Genomic DNA, 16,966 nt, shown 5'->3' on the forward strand with positions numbered 1-16,966 from the left:
CAAAAGAGCCTCAAACCACAGACCTCTCATCAGCACAGGCCAATGAAGTCCCCAGTAGACAAAGAGACCGTGAAACATGTGGCCAGAGAGATGAAGAGCCATAGCATAATGTCCCCTTTCACCCGGTTAGAGTGCAATTGTCTTGTGATTGAATAAATAAAATACGAACCCACATCCTAAAGCCCCCCTCTCTCATTCCCATATGCAATGAGAGAAAAAGAGAGAGATCCCTTAGACTTGCCTGCCCTGTCCAGTCTTGTGACTGTTGGGCACTTAAATGTGGCTGGTCCTCTAACTGTACAGGGAAGCACACACTGGATGTGTGAAAAAAGCACATAATCTCAATAATAATAATAATAATAATAATTTTTTATGTGGATAGTGTATTGAAATGAGATATCTGATATGCTAGGTTAAATAAAATAAAACATCTTCACATGAATTACCCTTTTTATCTTGTTATTATGGCTACTAGAGAATTTAAAATCCATGCGTAGCTTATATTATATTGGACAGCCTGCTTTAGATTTTCAAATAGCGGAACAGATTTCTAGGGTAGCAGTTTGCATTCCCCTTGCTAGATTTTCTGAAGAGGGCTAGCAAACTGATAAACTAGGAGTTCTGCTTGCATTTGCTTTTCTCAGGAATATTATCTCAAAGTGCTCAGGCCGAATTGTTGTCAATTCGAGCGGATGTTTGGGGCCGATGAAAGCCTCGTGGTACAGAAATTTAATTGTTAATATTTAAGAAATGCAGCTGGGGAGTAACAAAGGACACAGTGAACAAGACTAATTATTTGGACATAATTTCATGTGAATTAAACTCATAAAGTCCATCAAACCCTTCACCAGGGTTTCTGAAACACTGTTACTCATAGAAGACAGCAAAATGCCATCATTTACTCATCTTTGTATGCTCGAGGAAACTGAGAAAATGTTAATCCAAGTAGAACACTAACCTCTCTGTTGTGTCCCAGATCATTCTGTCTGAAAGAAACCATGTAGAACTCTTTCTGTTCGTGGATTTCTTTTTTTTTTTTTCCCCTGACTGAGTCAGAGAACAGTCTGTGGTCTAAAGTAAAAAAAAAAAAAAAAAAAAAAAAGCCTTATGCAAACGAGTAGAGGCGTGTGGATGGGTGTGGAATTATTCATGAAGCTACAAAGCTGGAGAGACACTCCCTGTTCTCCCCTCTGGAAAGACTGAGGAGGATGTAAATAAATGCAGGTGGCTGCTTACTTGGCAGCTACTCTTTAAAAACTGCAACTAGGAGAAGCAACCACTTGACACAATCTTTTCTATGCTGTTTTTAAATGAGAAAACTGATCTATAGAAACACACCAACAGAAGAGCGATTATAAAAACAACTGAATGTGTATCATTCTAGACCATTCTAGGCATTCTAGACAATACTAGCATTGAAATTTGACCAATAAAAGAAATGGGATTATAAACTATTTGGGGGTTAAAATGGAGAGCTGAGTGATTCATACAAATTCAATATCCTTACTGAGACCATCTAATCTCTTTTTATACTTATTGAAAGATAAGTTATTCTTATTTTTCACTCTGGGAAAGCAGCTACGATTTGGGGGATGGGGTGGGTGATGGGGGGGGGGGTAGCAAGAATGTCCTGTCCTCTTTGGGGAACAAGATTTCTTGTCCCTTTCAAGGTCTTATTAGCTGGACTAAGAACCACATTGATAGGAAACAGATTAACAGGAGAAATAAAATTTAATAGCATACATACGGAGAATCTACAAAGACACGGAAATTCCGAGGACAATCGAGCTAGATGAAGTGTATATATGTCATCTCAAGCCAAGGAAAAGGGGCTAAGGATCTGTGGTTTCAAAAGAAAGGGATGCAATTCCCAGGGCAATAAGAAGAGCAGATGTTTGGTAATTAGATGTTTGCCTGCTATATGAGAGGTTACTGAGATAAAATTTATCTCTGGTAATAACCCATATTCTGGTAAGACTTTTGTCTGCCCACTGCCAATTTAGATTTTTCTGTGTATGAGGGTAGGGGGCAAAAGTTTCTGTTGAACCAACAAGTTTCTTGATTGCCTCCAACTCAAAATAATCCATATGCTGGGGCGCCGGCTCCTGACTCAGTTTCCACTAAGGTCATCAAGGTGGTGGGATTGAGCTCCCCCCATCCCCGGCCCAGCGGGGAGTCTGCTTGAGATTCTTTCTCCTCTTCTCTCCCGGCCCAAATAAATAAATCTTAAAAAAAAAAATCCACATGCCAAAGTGGGCCACTCTTGGGGGGGCTTGTCCTGAGCCCCTTCAAATGCTACTGGGAAGAGTCAGCCACGTTTTCAACAGAATGTAAACGATGATCTTGGGCCTTGTTGGCAAAGCACCATGGGAAGAAGACACCCAGCTAAAGGTCAAAATTGGCCTTTTCTAAAAAAAAAATTGTCCTTCCACAGTGAACCTTAGAGTTTCCTGTGTATAAAAATTGGTTACCCCGTAGGTTTTGGGGCTGATGATGATGTTTAAATCTTACTAATCTTCTCTGGAATGAAACCAGCGTGATTCAAAGAGAAAAGAGAGGCTGGAACATGTGCTAATCCCTGAGTTCTTTTCTTTTTATATTAAGAAAGGATTACTAGCTTAATGTAATTGTTTCTTTTTAAATTACTGGTTGTGCTGCTAAATGTATTTAGAATGTGTCACTGAGTGGTCCCAACTAAATTCATACAGTTTTCATCAACAGACCATATAAAAAAGTACAAGCATATTATATAGTATCTACTTCCGAGGCTCTTGGACTAATGTGTATTGGAATTTAGAAAGAAAACACAAAAGGTGACAGATTTCAAATTATCTTTATGTTTGACTCTTAGGCTTATCCTAAAGTCATAGACATTTGAGAACCAGAAAGAATCTTTGTAAAACCGGCAGTACAGAGCAGTGGTGTGCCGAGCACAGGCAGTGGGGCCCAAGTCCCTGAGCCCTGAACCTGGCTCTGTGACCTAGTAAGTGTATAATGTCAGATAAGTTATTTAACCTCCTGGAAACTCAGTTTCCCCTTACCTGTAAAGTAGCCGTAATCAGTCGTAGTACCTACCTTACGGGTGATGGAGATTAAGTGAGACAATGTACGTATTTTGCCCAAAGAAAGGACTCCATAATTGCTAGCGATGATTATTTCGTGCAGTAATTATGTGTCACAGGTGAGAAAACTGCAGCAAAGAGACTTGTCTGGTCCTGTCATTAAATTGTGACAGAGCCACAGCTTGAATTCAGGGGCGGAGCTCTTATCACTTTTCCTCAACATCCACTTTGCCCCGTGGGCTTTAAAAATATTAATTTTTATAGTCTCTGCCCTTTTTTGTTGTGGGCCCCAACTACAACTAAATACAAACACCTGCAAAGCAGGAAAATACAGCCTGTGTTTTAATAATTAGTAAGTTATGAAATTGAATTGTAATAGACTTGTATCCTAAGAGACTGTTCATTAGTACAAGTTCATCATTTTTCTTGAAATCTTAATCTAGAAGGCTTCAAATATGCTTGCTCTGCTTTCTGAATTCTTTCTACACGTTTTCTTTCAGTTTGTCTCCCTCTGGTGGATCTTAAAAAGGACTTGCTTTTATTTTCAGAGTAAGTTCTGGATTAGCTGGGGTAGGTTTTGCACAAGTTGAGCGTCGTCTGTCGTCAGGCTGGTTCATGTCGTGGAACTCCTGGAACACTAGGCTGCCCGGGTGGGAGTCCGCAGAGACTCCAATTCAAGGAGGATAGAAATAAGCCAAGGGCGTTTGCTCCTGGCCACCTACGCAACCGCTAAGGAGCTCCGGCAAAGATGCGGGGAAAAAAGTGTGTTCAGAGAACTGCAAGTGGTTTGAAACAGCTGAGAATAAAGTGCAGGGATGGAGTGAAAGGGTAAGCAGGAACCAAACCACAGGACCTTTCAAGTTATGTTTGAGTTTTATTTTTTTGGGTTGTATTAATTAGATTCAGGCTGCAAAAAACCTGAAAATCCAAACAAGTGACTTTTAGAAAACTAAAGTTCCATTCTGTTTATATAAAAGAAATCAGGATGTAGGTAGCTTGATATGGAGCTCCCTATCATCAGGGATCTAGGCTCTTTCCAATTCCATCTTCTCCACCCAGAGCATTGGGCTTTTGTCCTCTTGGTCCCAAATTGGCTCCAGAGCTCCAGCCATTGTATGCATTTATCTAGTGGGACATCTGTATTTGCACTTAGACTCAATTTTCCCAGAAAATAAATGAACTCATTTCTACCCCCAAAGTAGTTCTTCCCTTTGGTTCTCTGGCTCTTTATTTCACAGAAGAAAGAGCAATAAAATGCGCCTGAGAAGGAGGTATAGGAGACTGGAGCTGAGGGGAAAGAGTTCAGAAAACAACAGAGGAGTGATTTAAAAAGGAGTGGAGGGGATCCCTGGGTGGCTCAGCAGTTTAGCACCTGCCTTTGGCCCAGGGCATGATCCTGGAGACCCGGGATTGAGTTCCACGTCGGGCTCCCTGCGTGGAGCCTGCATCTCCTTCTGCCTCTGTCTCTGTCTCTCTCTGTGTGTGTGTCTCTCATGAATAAATAAATAAAAATCTTAAAAATAAATAAATAAAAAGGAGTGGGGAGGCATGCCTGGCTGGCTTGGCTGGTGGAGCACACATGCGACTTTTGATCTCTGGGTCATGAGTGTGAGTCCCATGTTGGGTGAAGAGATTACTTAAAAACAAAATAAAAGAAAATAATAAAAGAATGGAGTGGTCCCCAACCATGCTAAATGCTGCAGAGGGTTGAGGCATTCGAGATCTGGAGGTCAGCTTTTATCAGAGCTGATAGCCAGGTGACTGGTGAGCCCGGGGACGGAGTGTCCGCGCTTCTCATAGAGCAGGGCCCTGCTTGGAGTCGAGATTCAGGGCTGGAGTTGAGGTTCAGGGCTGGAGTTGCACCTCTCCTGCCTCTCACAGTTATCAAGGTGGGGTAGGGGGTGCAGGTTAGTTAACCAGGAGGTGAAGGAGGGGCAAAGGCGGAGAGCGCGGGGGTGCGGCCTGAGTGCCCGGCTGGCCCCGTCGGGGCTGACCAGCCGCAGGCCGCGGACAGGCTCCGGCCGGCTTGTTGGCTAAGTGTCTGACTCTCCGTGTTGGCCCAGGTCACCGTCCCAGGGGCCCGGGGTTGAGCCTCGGGTCAGGCTCCCCGCTGCACGTGGAACCGCCTTGGATTCTCGCTCTGCACCCCCTTCCTGCTCCCTTGTGCTCTCCCCCTCCAGAAAGAAGGAAGGAAAGAAAGGGCTGTGGACATCTCAGCTGTGTCCGTGGAAAAGTCTCACACACCGTACTCTACTTGCACCTTGGTTCTTCTTTTTTTTTTTTTTTTTTTAATTTATTTACTCATGAGAGACACAGAGAGAGAGAGACAGAGGCAGAGGCAGAGGCAGAGGCAGAGACACAGGCAGATGGAGAAGCAGGCTCCACGCAGGGAGGCCGACGTGGGACTCGATCCCAGGACCCCAGGGGTCACGACCTGAGCCCAAGGCAGACACTCCAGCGCTGAGCCCCTGGGGCCCCAATGTAACTGGTTCTGATTCAGGTCACAGGTGAGGAGACCTGCCTCCGTGAACCGCTGTTGTGACTTTCCTATACATTCCCTGCTTTCGTTCTCATCAGTGCTTGACAGTGACCGCAGAGTGCAAGCTTGCAGCTCAAATTATATACAGCAACGTGTCACATTTCTCAGATCGTTTCGCGTGTATCATCTAATTTGATTTTTCTAGCAATCATTGGTACATTATCTTCTCATTTTACAGGTAAAGAAGCCAAGGTTCAGAGAGAGGTGAAGTAATTTGAGTGACAAGCAGGTTTTATGACTTGAATGTTCTGAAGAGAGCTATTATTTTAGTGAGTCAAGTTCGAAAACAGGTTTAAAAATATAAGGCATTTAAAAAAAAAAATAAGGCATTTGAAAGGGCTGCTGTTTTGGCAGAAACAAAGCCTTCCGCCTGAACTGGAGAGCAGGGCTCTGATGTGCACAGGTGCTTTTGGGTGTTGGAGGGCACCTTATGCCCTAACCCAGGCGGGCACTCAGAAAGCTGAGCCTTGACATGGAATAAGGTTCATTCAGGCTGCTCACCCTGTGAACCTTATGCGGGACGAATCTGCATTTTTTAGATTTTTTTTCTTTTTTTAAAATTTTATTTTATTTAAGATTTTATTTATTTATTCATAGAGACAGAGAGATAGAAGCAGAGACACAGGCAGAGGGAGAAGCAGGCTCCGTGCAGAGAGCCCGACGTGGGATTTGATCCAGGGTCTCCAGGATCATGCCCTGGGCCTCAGGCGGCACTAAACTGCTGCACCACCAGGGCTGCCCTAAAACTTTATTTTTAAGTAATCTCTACATCTAATGCGGGGCTCGAACGCACAACCCTGAGACTGAGAGTCACATGCTCCACTAACTGAGACAGCCCGGTGCCTCTAAACTCCCTTTTCTTACCTCCTTTCAAAAAGCCTACAAAATCTGAAGTTCCAAAAAAATTAATCAAATTGGAACAAAACTGAGATGACCACTACTCCCTCTTGGAGATAGGTTTTCATTGCTCTTTTGATTTCTAAGAGTACAGTGAGTCCATTACAAAACGACTCACTATTTCATCTGGTGGGTATTTCTAGGGATTAAATCATAATCCTCATCCTTCATAAAATAAGGCATGTCGTTATTATAACAGAGAGCTTCCAAAATGCGTGATCCCAGTTTCTCATCACTAGCTCCGAATAAGGCTTTTCAGTGTTTTGGAGAGTTATATCAAACTATGCAATTTAGTAGCTTACATTTATTGAGCATTAATCCTCTGCCAGGCTTTATGCTAAGCACTTTGCATACATTATCTAATTTAATCCTCATTACAATGCTTTAGGGTAGGTAGTGTGGTCCTCTGCAATTTCCACATGAGGGACCTGAGGCAGCCAGAGGTTAAGTGACTTTCTCTTCTGGTCAGTTGTGGACAGGATTGAAGAGAGAAATATATCTCAGTGTAATAAAAGATCAAAATTCCTCTTGTGTAACTTGGAGATGGCTCACAGGTAGCCCTTGATTCTATGGAGGATTATGCCTGTGGTTGGAATTAAATTGGGAGCTTCTAAAGCAATAAGAAGAGGGAAATGTGTTAGTGTTATATGTTATATGAAGATCCTTTCATAGTTTAGGGCCATGCACTTGGGCAGACAAAAGTGAGATAGATAAGGTCCTGCTCCATTTGGGGCTCACAGTCTCAGGAGGCAGATTATCATTTGGTTTATAGGCCATACATTTTCTGGTCCTTTTAAATTCATAACTATAACATTAATGGACACTTAGTTTTTTAAAAATATTTTATTTATTCATGAAAGATACAGGCAGAGAGAGAAGCAGGCTCCCTGCGAGGAGCCTGATGTAGGACTTGATCCCAGGACCCCGGGATCATGACCAGAGCCAAAGGCAGATGCTCAACCGCTAAGCCGACCGGGTGCCCCTATGTATTTATTTATTTTAGAGAGAGAGCATGAGTGGGAGGAGCAGCAGAGGGAGCAGCAGAGAGAGAGAGAAGACTCCCCACTGAGCATGGAGCCTCCCACAGGGTTCCATCCCACTACCCTGAGATCATGACCTGAGCTGAAATCAAAAGCTGGATGCTTACCTGACTGAACCACCCAGGCACCCTGACACTTAATAGTTTTAATAGGATTTATTTATTTTTCATTGCTATTTATTTATTTTTAATTTATTTATTCATGAGAGACAGAGAGAGAGAGAGGCAGAGACACAGGCAGAAGGACAGGCAGAAGGACAAGCAGGCTCTCTGTGGGGAGCCCGATGTGGGACTCAATCCCAGGACTCCAGGATCACAGGCAGGCACTCAACCACTGAGTCACCCAGGCACCCCTTATTTTTCATTTTTAATCACTTAAAGCATTCTCTCAGGGTTGGGCATTCAGAATTTTTCCAGGTTGTGGCCAAAATAGAAAATTTTTCTGCATAATTTTTGGTTTCTAATGAAATGTTAGAATAAATATCTGTACTACAGTTCCTAGGTCAAAGAGTATGAATGTCTTTATGGTTCTTTCAAAACATTATCATGTTGCTCTCTAGAAGGATCTGTGATTTACACAACAAATATATATATATATTTTTACACAACAAATATTTATTGTCTATATCAAGCTTTATATTAAGCACTAGGGATACACTACGAACAGATATGGTCCCTGCCTTCAAGAAACATACCAATTTCTGTTACTAGAAATGAATAGTTGTTTTTTTTTTTTTTTTAAGATTTTATTTTTGGAGAACCTGGCTGGCTCATTGGTTCAGTGTCTAACTCACGATTCTGACTCAGATCATGATGTCAGGGTTGAGATAGAGCCCAAACTGGACTCTGTGCTGGGCATGGAGCCTGCTAAAGATTCTCTCTCCCTCTGCCCTTCCCCCCCTACAAGGTTTTAAAAATATATTTTATTTTATTCTTAAGTACTCTGTACCCAACTATCCAACGTGGGACTGAAACTCATGATCCCAAGATCAGGAGTTGCACACTCTACCAACTGAGCCAGCCAGGTCCCTATACTTTTACTTTTGATGCCAAATAATTAGCACTGAGATTTAAAAAACATTTTTTTTTTACTTGTACCTAAGTATTTTTTACACTTGCATTTAATGATTGGGTGTTTACATTCTATTTTTTTTAAGAAGGATCTTTTTTTTTAAAACATTTTACTTATTTATTCATGAGAATAATGAATTCTGGTCAGTTGTGGACAGAGAGGGAGAGAGAAAGGCAGAGGCGCAGGCAGGGGGAGAAGCAGGCTCCATACAGCGAGCCCGATGCGGGACTCCATCCCGAGTCTCCAGGATCAGGCCCTGGGCTGAAGGCAGCACTAAACCGCTGAGCCAACCGGGCTGCCCTCTGCATTCTATTTTTATATGCGCTATTTTTTTCTGTGTAGATTGATTCTTTTTTGTGTAAGATACCATTGCCCATTTTAATATTCTTTTCATTTTCTTATTCTACTTTTAAGTTTATTTTCCTTATAAAATTGAATTGTTTACATCTATTATATTCAATATTTTTTTCGTTAGCTTACATTTTATAATTTCATTGTTATTATTTTTAAGATTTTATTTATTTATTCATGAGAGATACAGAGATGTAGGCAAAGGGAGAAGCAGGCTCCCTGCAGGAAGTCCGATGCAGGACTCAATCCCAGAACCCTGGGATCACAACCTGAACCAAAGGCAGGTGCTCAACCACTGAGCCACCCAGGTGCCCTCATTGTTATTATTTTGAATGATACATGAGTTTGAAATTTTTGTGTATTTGAGATGGTAGGTCTTTCTTTTTGCCATATCTTTTGCTTATATAAATAGAATGACTATTTCCCCATAGGTCTAATAAATATTATATAAATATTTTATATTATATAAATATATAAATATTATATAAATATTCTTTTTTTTTCTGATGGCTTCTCTATAGCTTAATCTTACTCAAATTTTAGAATGATTTTTAGAGTGAGTTTTATTCACTTACTTATTTTTAAGATTTTATTTATTTAGTTGAAGGAGAGAGAGATTGAATAGTGGGGAGGGGCAGAGAGAGAGAGAGAGAGAGAGAGAGAAAGAGAGAGAGAAAAGCATACTCCCTGATGAGCAGGAAGCCCGATGCAGGGCTCAGTGCCAGGACCTGGAGATCATGACCTGAACCTGAGGCAGATGCTTCACCACCTGAGCCACCCAGGTGCCCTTAGAGTGAATTTTGGAATGAGTATTTTGATCATCCATTCCGTTTTTCTATAAGGTTGGAGCCACTTCTGGCTTCCCTTTGTGTCCTATTGAATACCTTTCCATTACTTGCACTTTTTGCCCTTTAAAAAAATACTGTTGCTCAAAACATTAAAAAAAATAAAAAAATAAAATAAAAATAAAATAAATAATAAAATAATAAATAAATAAATAAAAATAAAAAATAAAAAATAAAAAATAAATAAAAATCAAACAAAATAAAAATAAAAAATAAAAAATCAAACAAAAATAAAAAATGAAAATGAAGATACTGTTGCCTTACAACATCTATTTGACTGGAGTTTCTCATTGATCCCGTTATTTCTCAGAATGTATTTCAGAATGTAAATGTACTTTTTTGTGTGTGTTTCAAAATCTTACCGGACTATCTATTGAAACCAATAAATCTTATGACAGTGGCCTCAGAATTCTGGTTACACCACTTACTGGTTCTTATTCACCAGTTTTATTTTAAACTTCATCTGGAAGCGGGATACTATTAATATTCACATCACAACATTTTTAGGATCAAATGAAGAAATTCCATGTAAGACATTTAGTGCACTTTCCATCTCCACGCTTTGCATGGGATATGCTAGAATGGTGTAGCTGTGCTCAGCTGTGTACGTTTACAACGTCATCGTAAGGTGTGTAGACCATGATTTTTTTTTTTTTTTTAATGTTGAGGATTGACAAAAGCATCACTACCACTCTTCTTATTTAAAATCCACCTTAGGGGCACCTGGTTGGCTCTGGGTGAAGCATCTGCCTTCAGATGCTCGTCTGAAGGAGACGATCATGCATCGTCATGCATCGTCATGCATCGTCATGATCACGCATCGTCACGATGCCGGGGTCCCCGATGGAGCCCCCGCATCCTGCTCCTGGCTCAGCGGGAGAGCCTGCTTCTCCTTCTGCCCCTCACCCTACTCGTGCTCTCTCTCTCTCTCTCAAATAAATAAATACCATCTTTTAAAAAAAATCAATTAAAATAAATGAAATCCATCCTAGCGGGCTGCCAGGTGCGACTCAGAATCCAGCCCCGCGCAAGCGCGGGATTGCCTGAAAGGAGCCCAAACCCCACGCCGTCGCAGCGTCCGAGGGGGCGGGGCCTGTTGCCAAGGATACGGGGGGCGGGTCCGGCGACCGGCACTTCCTGGGGGCGGGAGGAAGCCGGGGCGCGGCCCGCGACGCGACGTCCAGCAGCCAATCAGGAGGCAGGGCGCCCATTCAAATTGCGGCCCGGGAGGGAGCCGGCGGCAGACGCGCTGGAGGCGGCCCTAGCGGGGGGGCGAAGTAGCGGCGCGGTGGGGGCGTGCGGGCGGACGCCTCAGCGCGGGTTCCCCCGCCGGGCCCGGAATCCCCGGCGGCGGCGAAGGGGTCGCCGGAGGTCGCGCGCGGGCGGCGCCTCCGCGGGGCCCCCCTGGGCCCACAGCGTCACCCGCCGCAGGCTCGCCCCGTCGGGGGCCACCTGAGAGGTACGGTCGCCGCCCCAGGTCTCGGGGTGGCTCTCTGGGAGCCGGTCCACGGGGATCTTGTGCTTCTGGGTGTGACTGACCTGCCCCCCTCTCGCCCCCCACCCCCCACCCCCCACCCCCCTTCCTCTTCTTTCCGCGCCCCTTTAAACGCCGGGGGCGAAACTGCCCAAACAAACCCAAAGCCCGTATTTGTGTAGGAAGCGTTACTTTTTAGCTGCCGTAGGATTTCCAGAATCTTGTCTTGCCTTTGAATTGGTTTCCGTAATAGGAACGTTCTGTGCGTTTCGTTGAAAGGTTTGAAGGGAGGTGCTTGTATCCTGAACGATTTTGTTCTTTTTTTTTTTTGAGAGGGTGGGGTTGGGGTGGGTAATGGTCGTCCATTTCGAACTTTTAAAAGACTTTTGCTTAAAAAGTCTACCTTGTGATGTCATTCCTGGGTAGCAGAGCCCGAGGGGTGGTCTGAGCATGCGCCGTCGTACAGGCCAGAAGCCCGCGTGCACAATTCAGGACTCGTCGTCGACGTCGCGGTTTCCGGTTTGGTGCCGAGCCGCCTGGGAGCGAGGCCTTTTCGCTTGTCACTGCTGTTTTTTTTTTTTTTTTTTTCTTTTTTTAAACCATTGATGCTGGACTGAGACCGTTGACGTGTTTACTTCGGGGCGCACGTGCCAGTGCTGTTGCCTCGAGGCTCGAGGGCAGGCTGTCTTCTTGTCTAATCTTGCATAATTTTTCTCGACAGAAGCGAGTAATGATCACACTTAACCGTCCGTGGGATTTCTGTGGGAATACTGTTGCTTTGTGACGCGTCTGAAACCCATGTCCCTGAGGCGTTCCTGTATCTAACCTGCATCCAACAGGTGTCATCAAAATGCTTCACCCCGGCCGTTGATTTAGGTGCTAGGGTTTCTCTTAGTCCCTCTCCTAATTCACAAACGGGGAGTACTTAAATGAAAATCTTTGCGGACATGCATATTCCTGGTGCGCCCCGCTCCTTCCTCCTCCGCCTCCTCCTCCTCTTTTTCTTATTGTGTTAAAGTAAGCCTGACATGTATCACCTTCTCCGCTTTTATGTATACGTCTTAAAGCCTATTTCCTTAAGGACATTCACACTGTTGTGTAGCCATTGCTACCATCCATCCCCATAATCCTCTGTCATCTTGTAAATCTGAAACTCTATGCCGCTGTCCCCAGCCCCTGGCAACCACCATCATACTTTCTTTCTTTATGATCTTAACTACCTTACTTACCTCATGTGAGTAGAATCATGCAATATTTGTCTTTTTTGTGATTGGTTTATTTCACTTAGTGTTGTATCTTCAAGCTTTATCCAGATTGTAACAAACTGTAGAATTTCTATTTGAGGCTGAGTGATATTTCACTGCGTGTATATACCACATTTTGGCAAGCCTTCATCAGTGTGTGGACGCTTGGGTTTCTTCCATGTCTTAGCTATCGCGAGTAATGCTGCTATGAACATGGGTGCACAGATGTCTCTTCAAGATCCCGCTTTCAATTCTTTTGGGTTAGATATCCAGAAGTAGAATTTCTGGTGGTATGGTAATTCTATTTTTAGTTTTTAAGGAACTTCCATACTATTTTCCACAGTAGCTGTGCCATTTTTTCATTTCCACCAGTAGTGCACAGGGTACCAATTTCTCTACGTCCTTTCCAACACTTGTTTTTCTGTTAGTAGCCATCCTAATGGGTGAAATGTGGTATCTCATTGTAGTTTTGATTTGCATTCCCTAATGATGAGTGATGTTGAGCATCTTCTTATGTGCTTATTGGCCATTCATATATCTTCTTTGACATGCACTTTTTATGTCTTTTAAGTCACTTGTCCTCTTTGGCCTAGTATTTATCTGTGTATTCCTTCTACACTAAGGAAATGGGAACAGGGTCTTTGAAATCCATAGTATGTATCAGAAGGCCAGGAGATAATGGTGACTCTGTAAATATTTGTTGCATAATGATTATAAGCTTTTTGGAGGGAGAAATCTGTCTGACAATGCTTGGGAAGAGTATCTGAGGAGGAGTTTGTGGTTTATTCTAACATATTCCTCTGGGAAGTTACTTTCACCATGGAAGGTTCTCATATTTTTTCATGACTATTTTAGTCTTGCAATCTGTTTTTTTTTTTTTTCTTACAGTTTAGCAGATAATTGGAAATTGATTCACAAGATATGCCTGGAAGTCAAATGAACATCTAAAGAAGAGCTTAGGTTCTTCACCAACATTCTTTTTTAAAACAACTTGCTGCCACGATGTCCATATACACCACGTATAATAAAAATAACAGCAATATCCTTGGTATACCTTCTTCCCAAAGGAGTTCACCATTGAATGTCCTCACCCATAGTAGCAGACGTAAGCTGCATTTGAATTCAGATATGTCAAAATGTGAAAATGATGATCCATTATTGAAATCTGCAAGTAAAATCAGAGACATAAATAGTACTTATGTTATTTCTGCCTGTAAGGAAACAGGAGATGTACCTCTTACCCCTAACCCCACAGGTAGATTGGCACTTCAGAGAAGAGTTACAAGGAACAAAGAATCATCCTTGTGTGGCAGAGAGTTGGGAGACTCGACTGAAAAAACTGCAGAAACACGTCTTACATTACAACGTCGTGCTAAAACAGAGTCTGTGGCAAAGTGGAAAACAGCTCGAACAGAATCTGTGGCAAAATGGAAAACAGCTCAAACAGATTGTGTGGCAAAATGGAAAACAACACAGAATGTGGGAAGTGCAACAGAAAAGGATTGTGCTTCCCTGGAAGCTAGTACGAACGTAACAATTGTAAATAAAGATAAAAACTCTTTTGTTGCATCTTCTGTACCTTTAGCCAAAGACCCAAAAGACATTGAAATGATGGCTGATGAAAAACACAAAGAAACCTTTTCTAAAGCTCTCCCTGGGGCAAGTGAAAATGTTGCACTTAAATACTTAAGAAATAGTGCACCCACTGATTCCCAGAGTCAGACTAAAGTTGTCCCATCCGGCCACTTGGCAACAAAACCTCTTCAGAGCAAGTTGAACACCAAAGTGCCAGGAACAGGAGCTTTACATCATGGAAGTATTGGGAAGGATATGGCGAAACATTCAAATAAGTTTGAAAGCTTAGAAAAAACACCTACAAAATACATTGTAGGGCACAAACTGACACCAAGGTGTGGCACGCCACAGCTTACGAGCCCAGCTGCATCAATACTGAAAAATAGGATGCCTAGCCTCCAAGTTAAAAAGCCAAGAAGCTCTGTTCTAGCAAATGAAAGGGAAAGGTCACAAGAAAATATACTCCCTCTTGAAGAAGAAATTACAGGCCAGTACACCTCTATAGAGACAGACCCCTTAAAAGTAGAGAATAGTCAAGTGACAGTGGCAGTACGTGTGAGGCCTTTCAGCAAGAGGTATGTTACACCTTTTAAAATCTAAGGCCAAACTAGTGACATGTAATGTGTCCAATTCCTCACTGGCTCTGGAAAGTGTGAGTGTATTGTATTCATGCATCTTCAAGCCTGGCGGTGGCATTTGTATGTAGAGAGAACTTTTAGGTTTAGTTGTAGAACCCTGATTATTTTTGATGATTAGGTATAAAATTAAAACAATTGAATCACCAAATTGGCGAACGTAAATTTCTTTAGATGTGCTGCTTTTAAAAAGTCGAAATGACTTAAGTTTCTAATGCAGCCTGCTTTCAAATCTGCCAAGTAGGGTGGGCTCTTCTGTGTTTCCCTTAAAAAGAACACTTGTGGGGTCACTTATTCCCCAGGGAGGTCCTCCCCAAACCCCTTCCAGTGCAGTATCATCCCCAATGTCCTCTCTGCTATATAGTAATTATAGATAACAATGATTTTTTAGATTTGATGTCAATTGTAAAGTCTGTCTCCAAAGTGATTGTGGATGAGATAGTCACAGATTACAGGTGGGGTTGAGAAAGATGGACATGACAAAGTGTGAATGTGGCATCTAGTTATTTTTGAATGTTTTATGGGGTGACTGAAAGACTTAAGAATTAGTAGTTAACTCTGTTATATATCTAAGCAAGATGTAAGAGGATATGCTGACTGCTGCGATAGGGGAAGGAAGCCCTCATTTGAACCTAAAAGGTCAGTAGTTAAAGACAAGTCATATAGTGCTTTAAAGCCTGTTAGAAGGTGTGGGGTTAGTCATAAGTGAGAGAACTGAGGGTGAGTTGGCTGGAGAGAGTGGGGAAACCTAAAAGGCCTCAAGGATCGTGATAGGATGAAAAGCAACAGAAAGAAGCGCTGGTAGGAGCAAACCTCACGATGGATGACTACATTGCAGAGAACTCAGTAAGGAACTGAGTGCCTGAGTCCAAACCCATGAGACAAGCCATGGAAACTGGGCTAATAGCAGGGGCGGAGGGGCACTTGTCACATCGAAGAGGCAGGTGGTTTCCAGGATAAATTCTGATCTAAAACAGAGTTTGGGGCAAAAGGGATATTGGGGGCCAGACAAGGACTGATCATGTTTTTCTGTAGTTGTAGAGTAAGTGAAAGAGTTAGGTGTAAATCTGAGGTGGAAGAAGGACGCACATGATGAAGACCCATGATTTTGAGGGAGCTAATGTAACAGAGGGAGGGACTGTTGGGTTAACAGTAACAATAGGTAGTAGCCAAAAGAGATTTATGATTGAGACTTACATTTAACTTAGTTTGTTGAAATTATATTTGCATTTCATGTCAGGTTTATATAGATCCACACCTCCAAAACTTCTTTATAATATATTAAAAAGTTTCCAGAATTGAACTGAAGAGTATAGGTAGAGTATAGCAGGTGGGGTGGGAGAAGGGAGAGCTCAAGAGAAAAAGGAAAAAGATGGAAAATCCTGTAGAAGTAGGGTAATTTTTCAGACAACAGATCTGTAATTCCATTTTCTCTTTAAGTGGTAGCACTAGAGCTGTAGGAAGTATAAATTTGGAAACTCACTATAATTATGTTAGCTGGTCTACATTTTCCACATAAAACTAAAGAATTATCTTGCTCTGGAGGAATGTTGTATTTAACTAGTTTTGAGGTTCTCATTATATTCTATGGGATAATAAAATAATTACAGTAACTTAATATTTTTCTTTGTGCTTCTTTGTAAAGAGAGATGGTTGAAAAAGCATGCCAGGTGGTCTTCATGAATGGGGAAGAAATAACTGTGGAACATCCTGACATGAAACAAGTTTATAATTTTATTTATAATATTGGATTCTGGTCTTTTGATGAATGCCATCCAAATTATGCCAGTCAGACAACAGTTTATGAGACTCTAGCAGTACCACTCCTAGAACGTGCCTTTGAAGGCTACAACACCTGTCTCTTCGCTTATGGTCAGACTGGCTCTGGAAAATCATATACGTAAGTTTTATTCCAAGTACAGTTATTGAGAATGTTTAAATCTTTGGTGAAGCCTATAAAAACTAAGCTGAAACTCACCTCGGGGTCCAAGTCCCTGCTCTGCCTTGTCGGGTATACTTGGACCCAAGCTCAAGCTTGTAAATAAACCCTCGTGTGTTTGAAAAAAAAAAAAAAATCTTTGGTGAGAAACAGCATGGTTTGATAGAAAGAATATAGTTTTGAAACTACACAGATCTGGGCTCAAGTCTCCTCCATTTTGTATAGTGGTTCTGCAAACTTGGGCAAGTTACTTGACTGATTCAGCTCATGTAGGAGATACTGTTTACTTTGTGT

General features: G+C 42.2%; 1 protein-coding gene across 2 annotated transcripts in view; it reads left to right on the forward strand.

The window, feature by feature from the left end:
- KIF14 (kinesin family member 14) overlaps positions 1–16,966 on the forward strand; it is a 66,533-nt gene that overhangs the window by 1,098 nt on the left and 48,469 nt on the right. The window contains exons 1-3 of one of the 2 annotated variants that reach the window (XM_038541934.1): positions 11,160–11,264; positions 13,412–14,673; positions 16,379–16,633. In XM_038541934.1, coding sequence (XP_038397862.1) covers positions 13,526–14,673; positions 16,379–16,633 — 1,403 coding nt within the window. In that variant the 5' untranslated portion in view covers positions 11,160–11,264; positions 13,412–13,525. Of the gene's footprint in view, positions 1–11,159; positions 11,265–13,411; positions 14,674–16,378; positions 16,634–16,966 lie in introns of those variants that run through there. The other variant, XM_038541935.1, reaches the window with a different exon arrangement.

This window comes from Canis lupus, chromosome 7, assembly GCF_011100685.1.
Source record: "Canis lupus familiaris isolate Mischka breed German Shepherd chromosome 7, alternate assembly UU_Cfam_GSD_1.0, whole genome shotgun sequence".
NCBI classification, from domain to species: domain Eukaryota; kingdom Metazoa; phylum Chordata; class Mammalia; order Carnivora; family Canidae; genus Canis; species Canis lupus.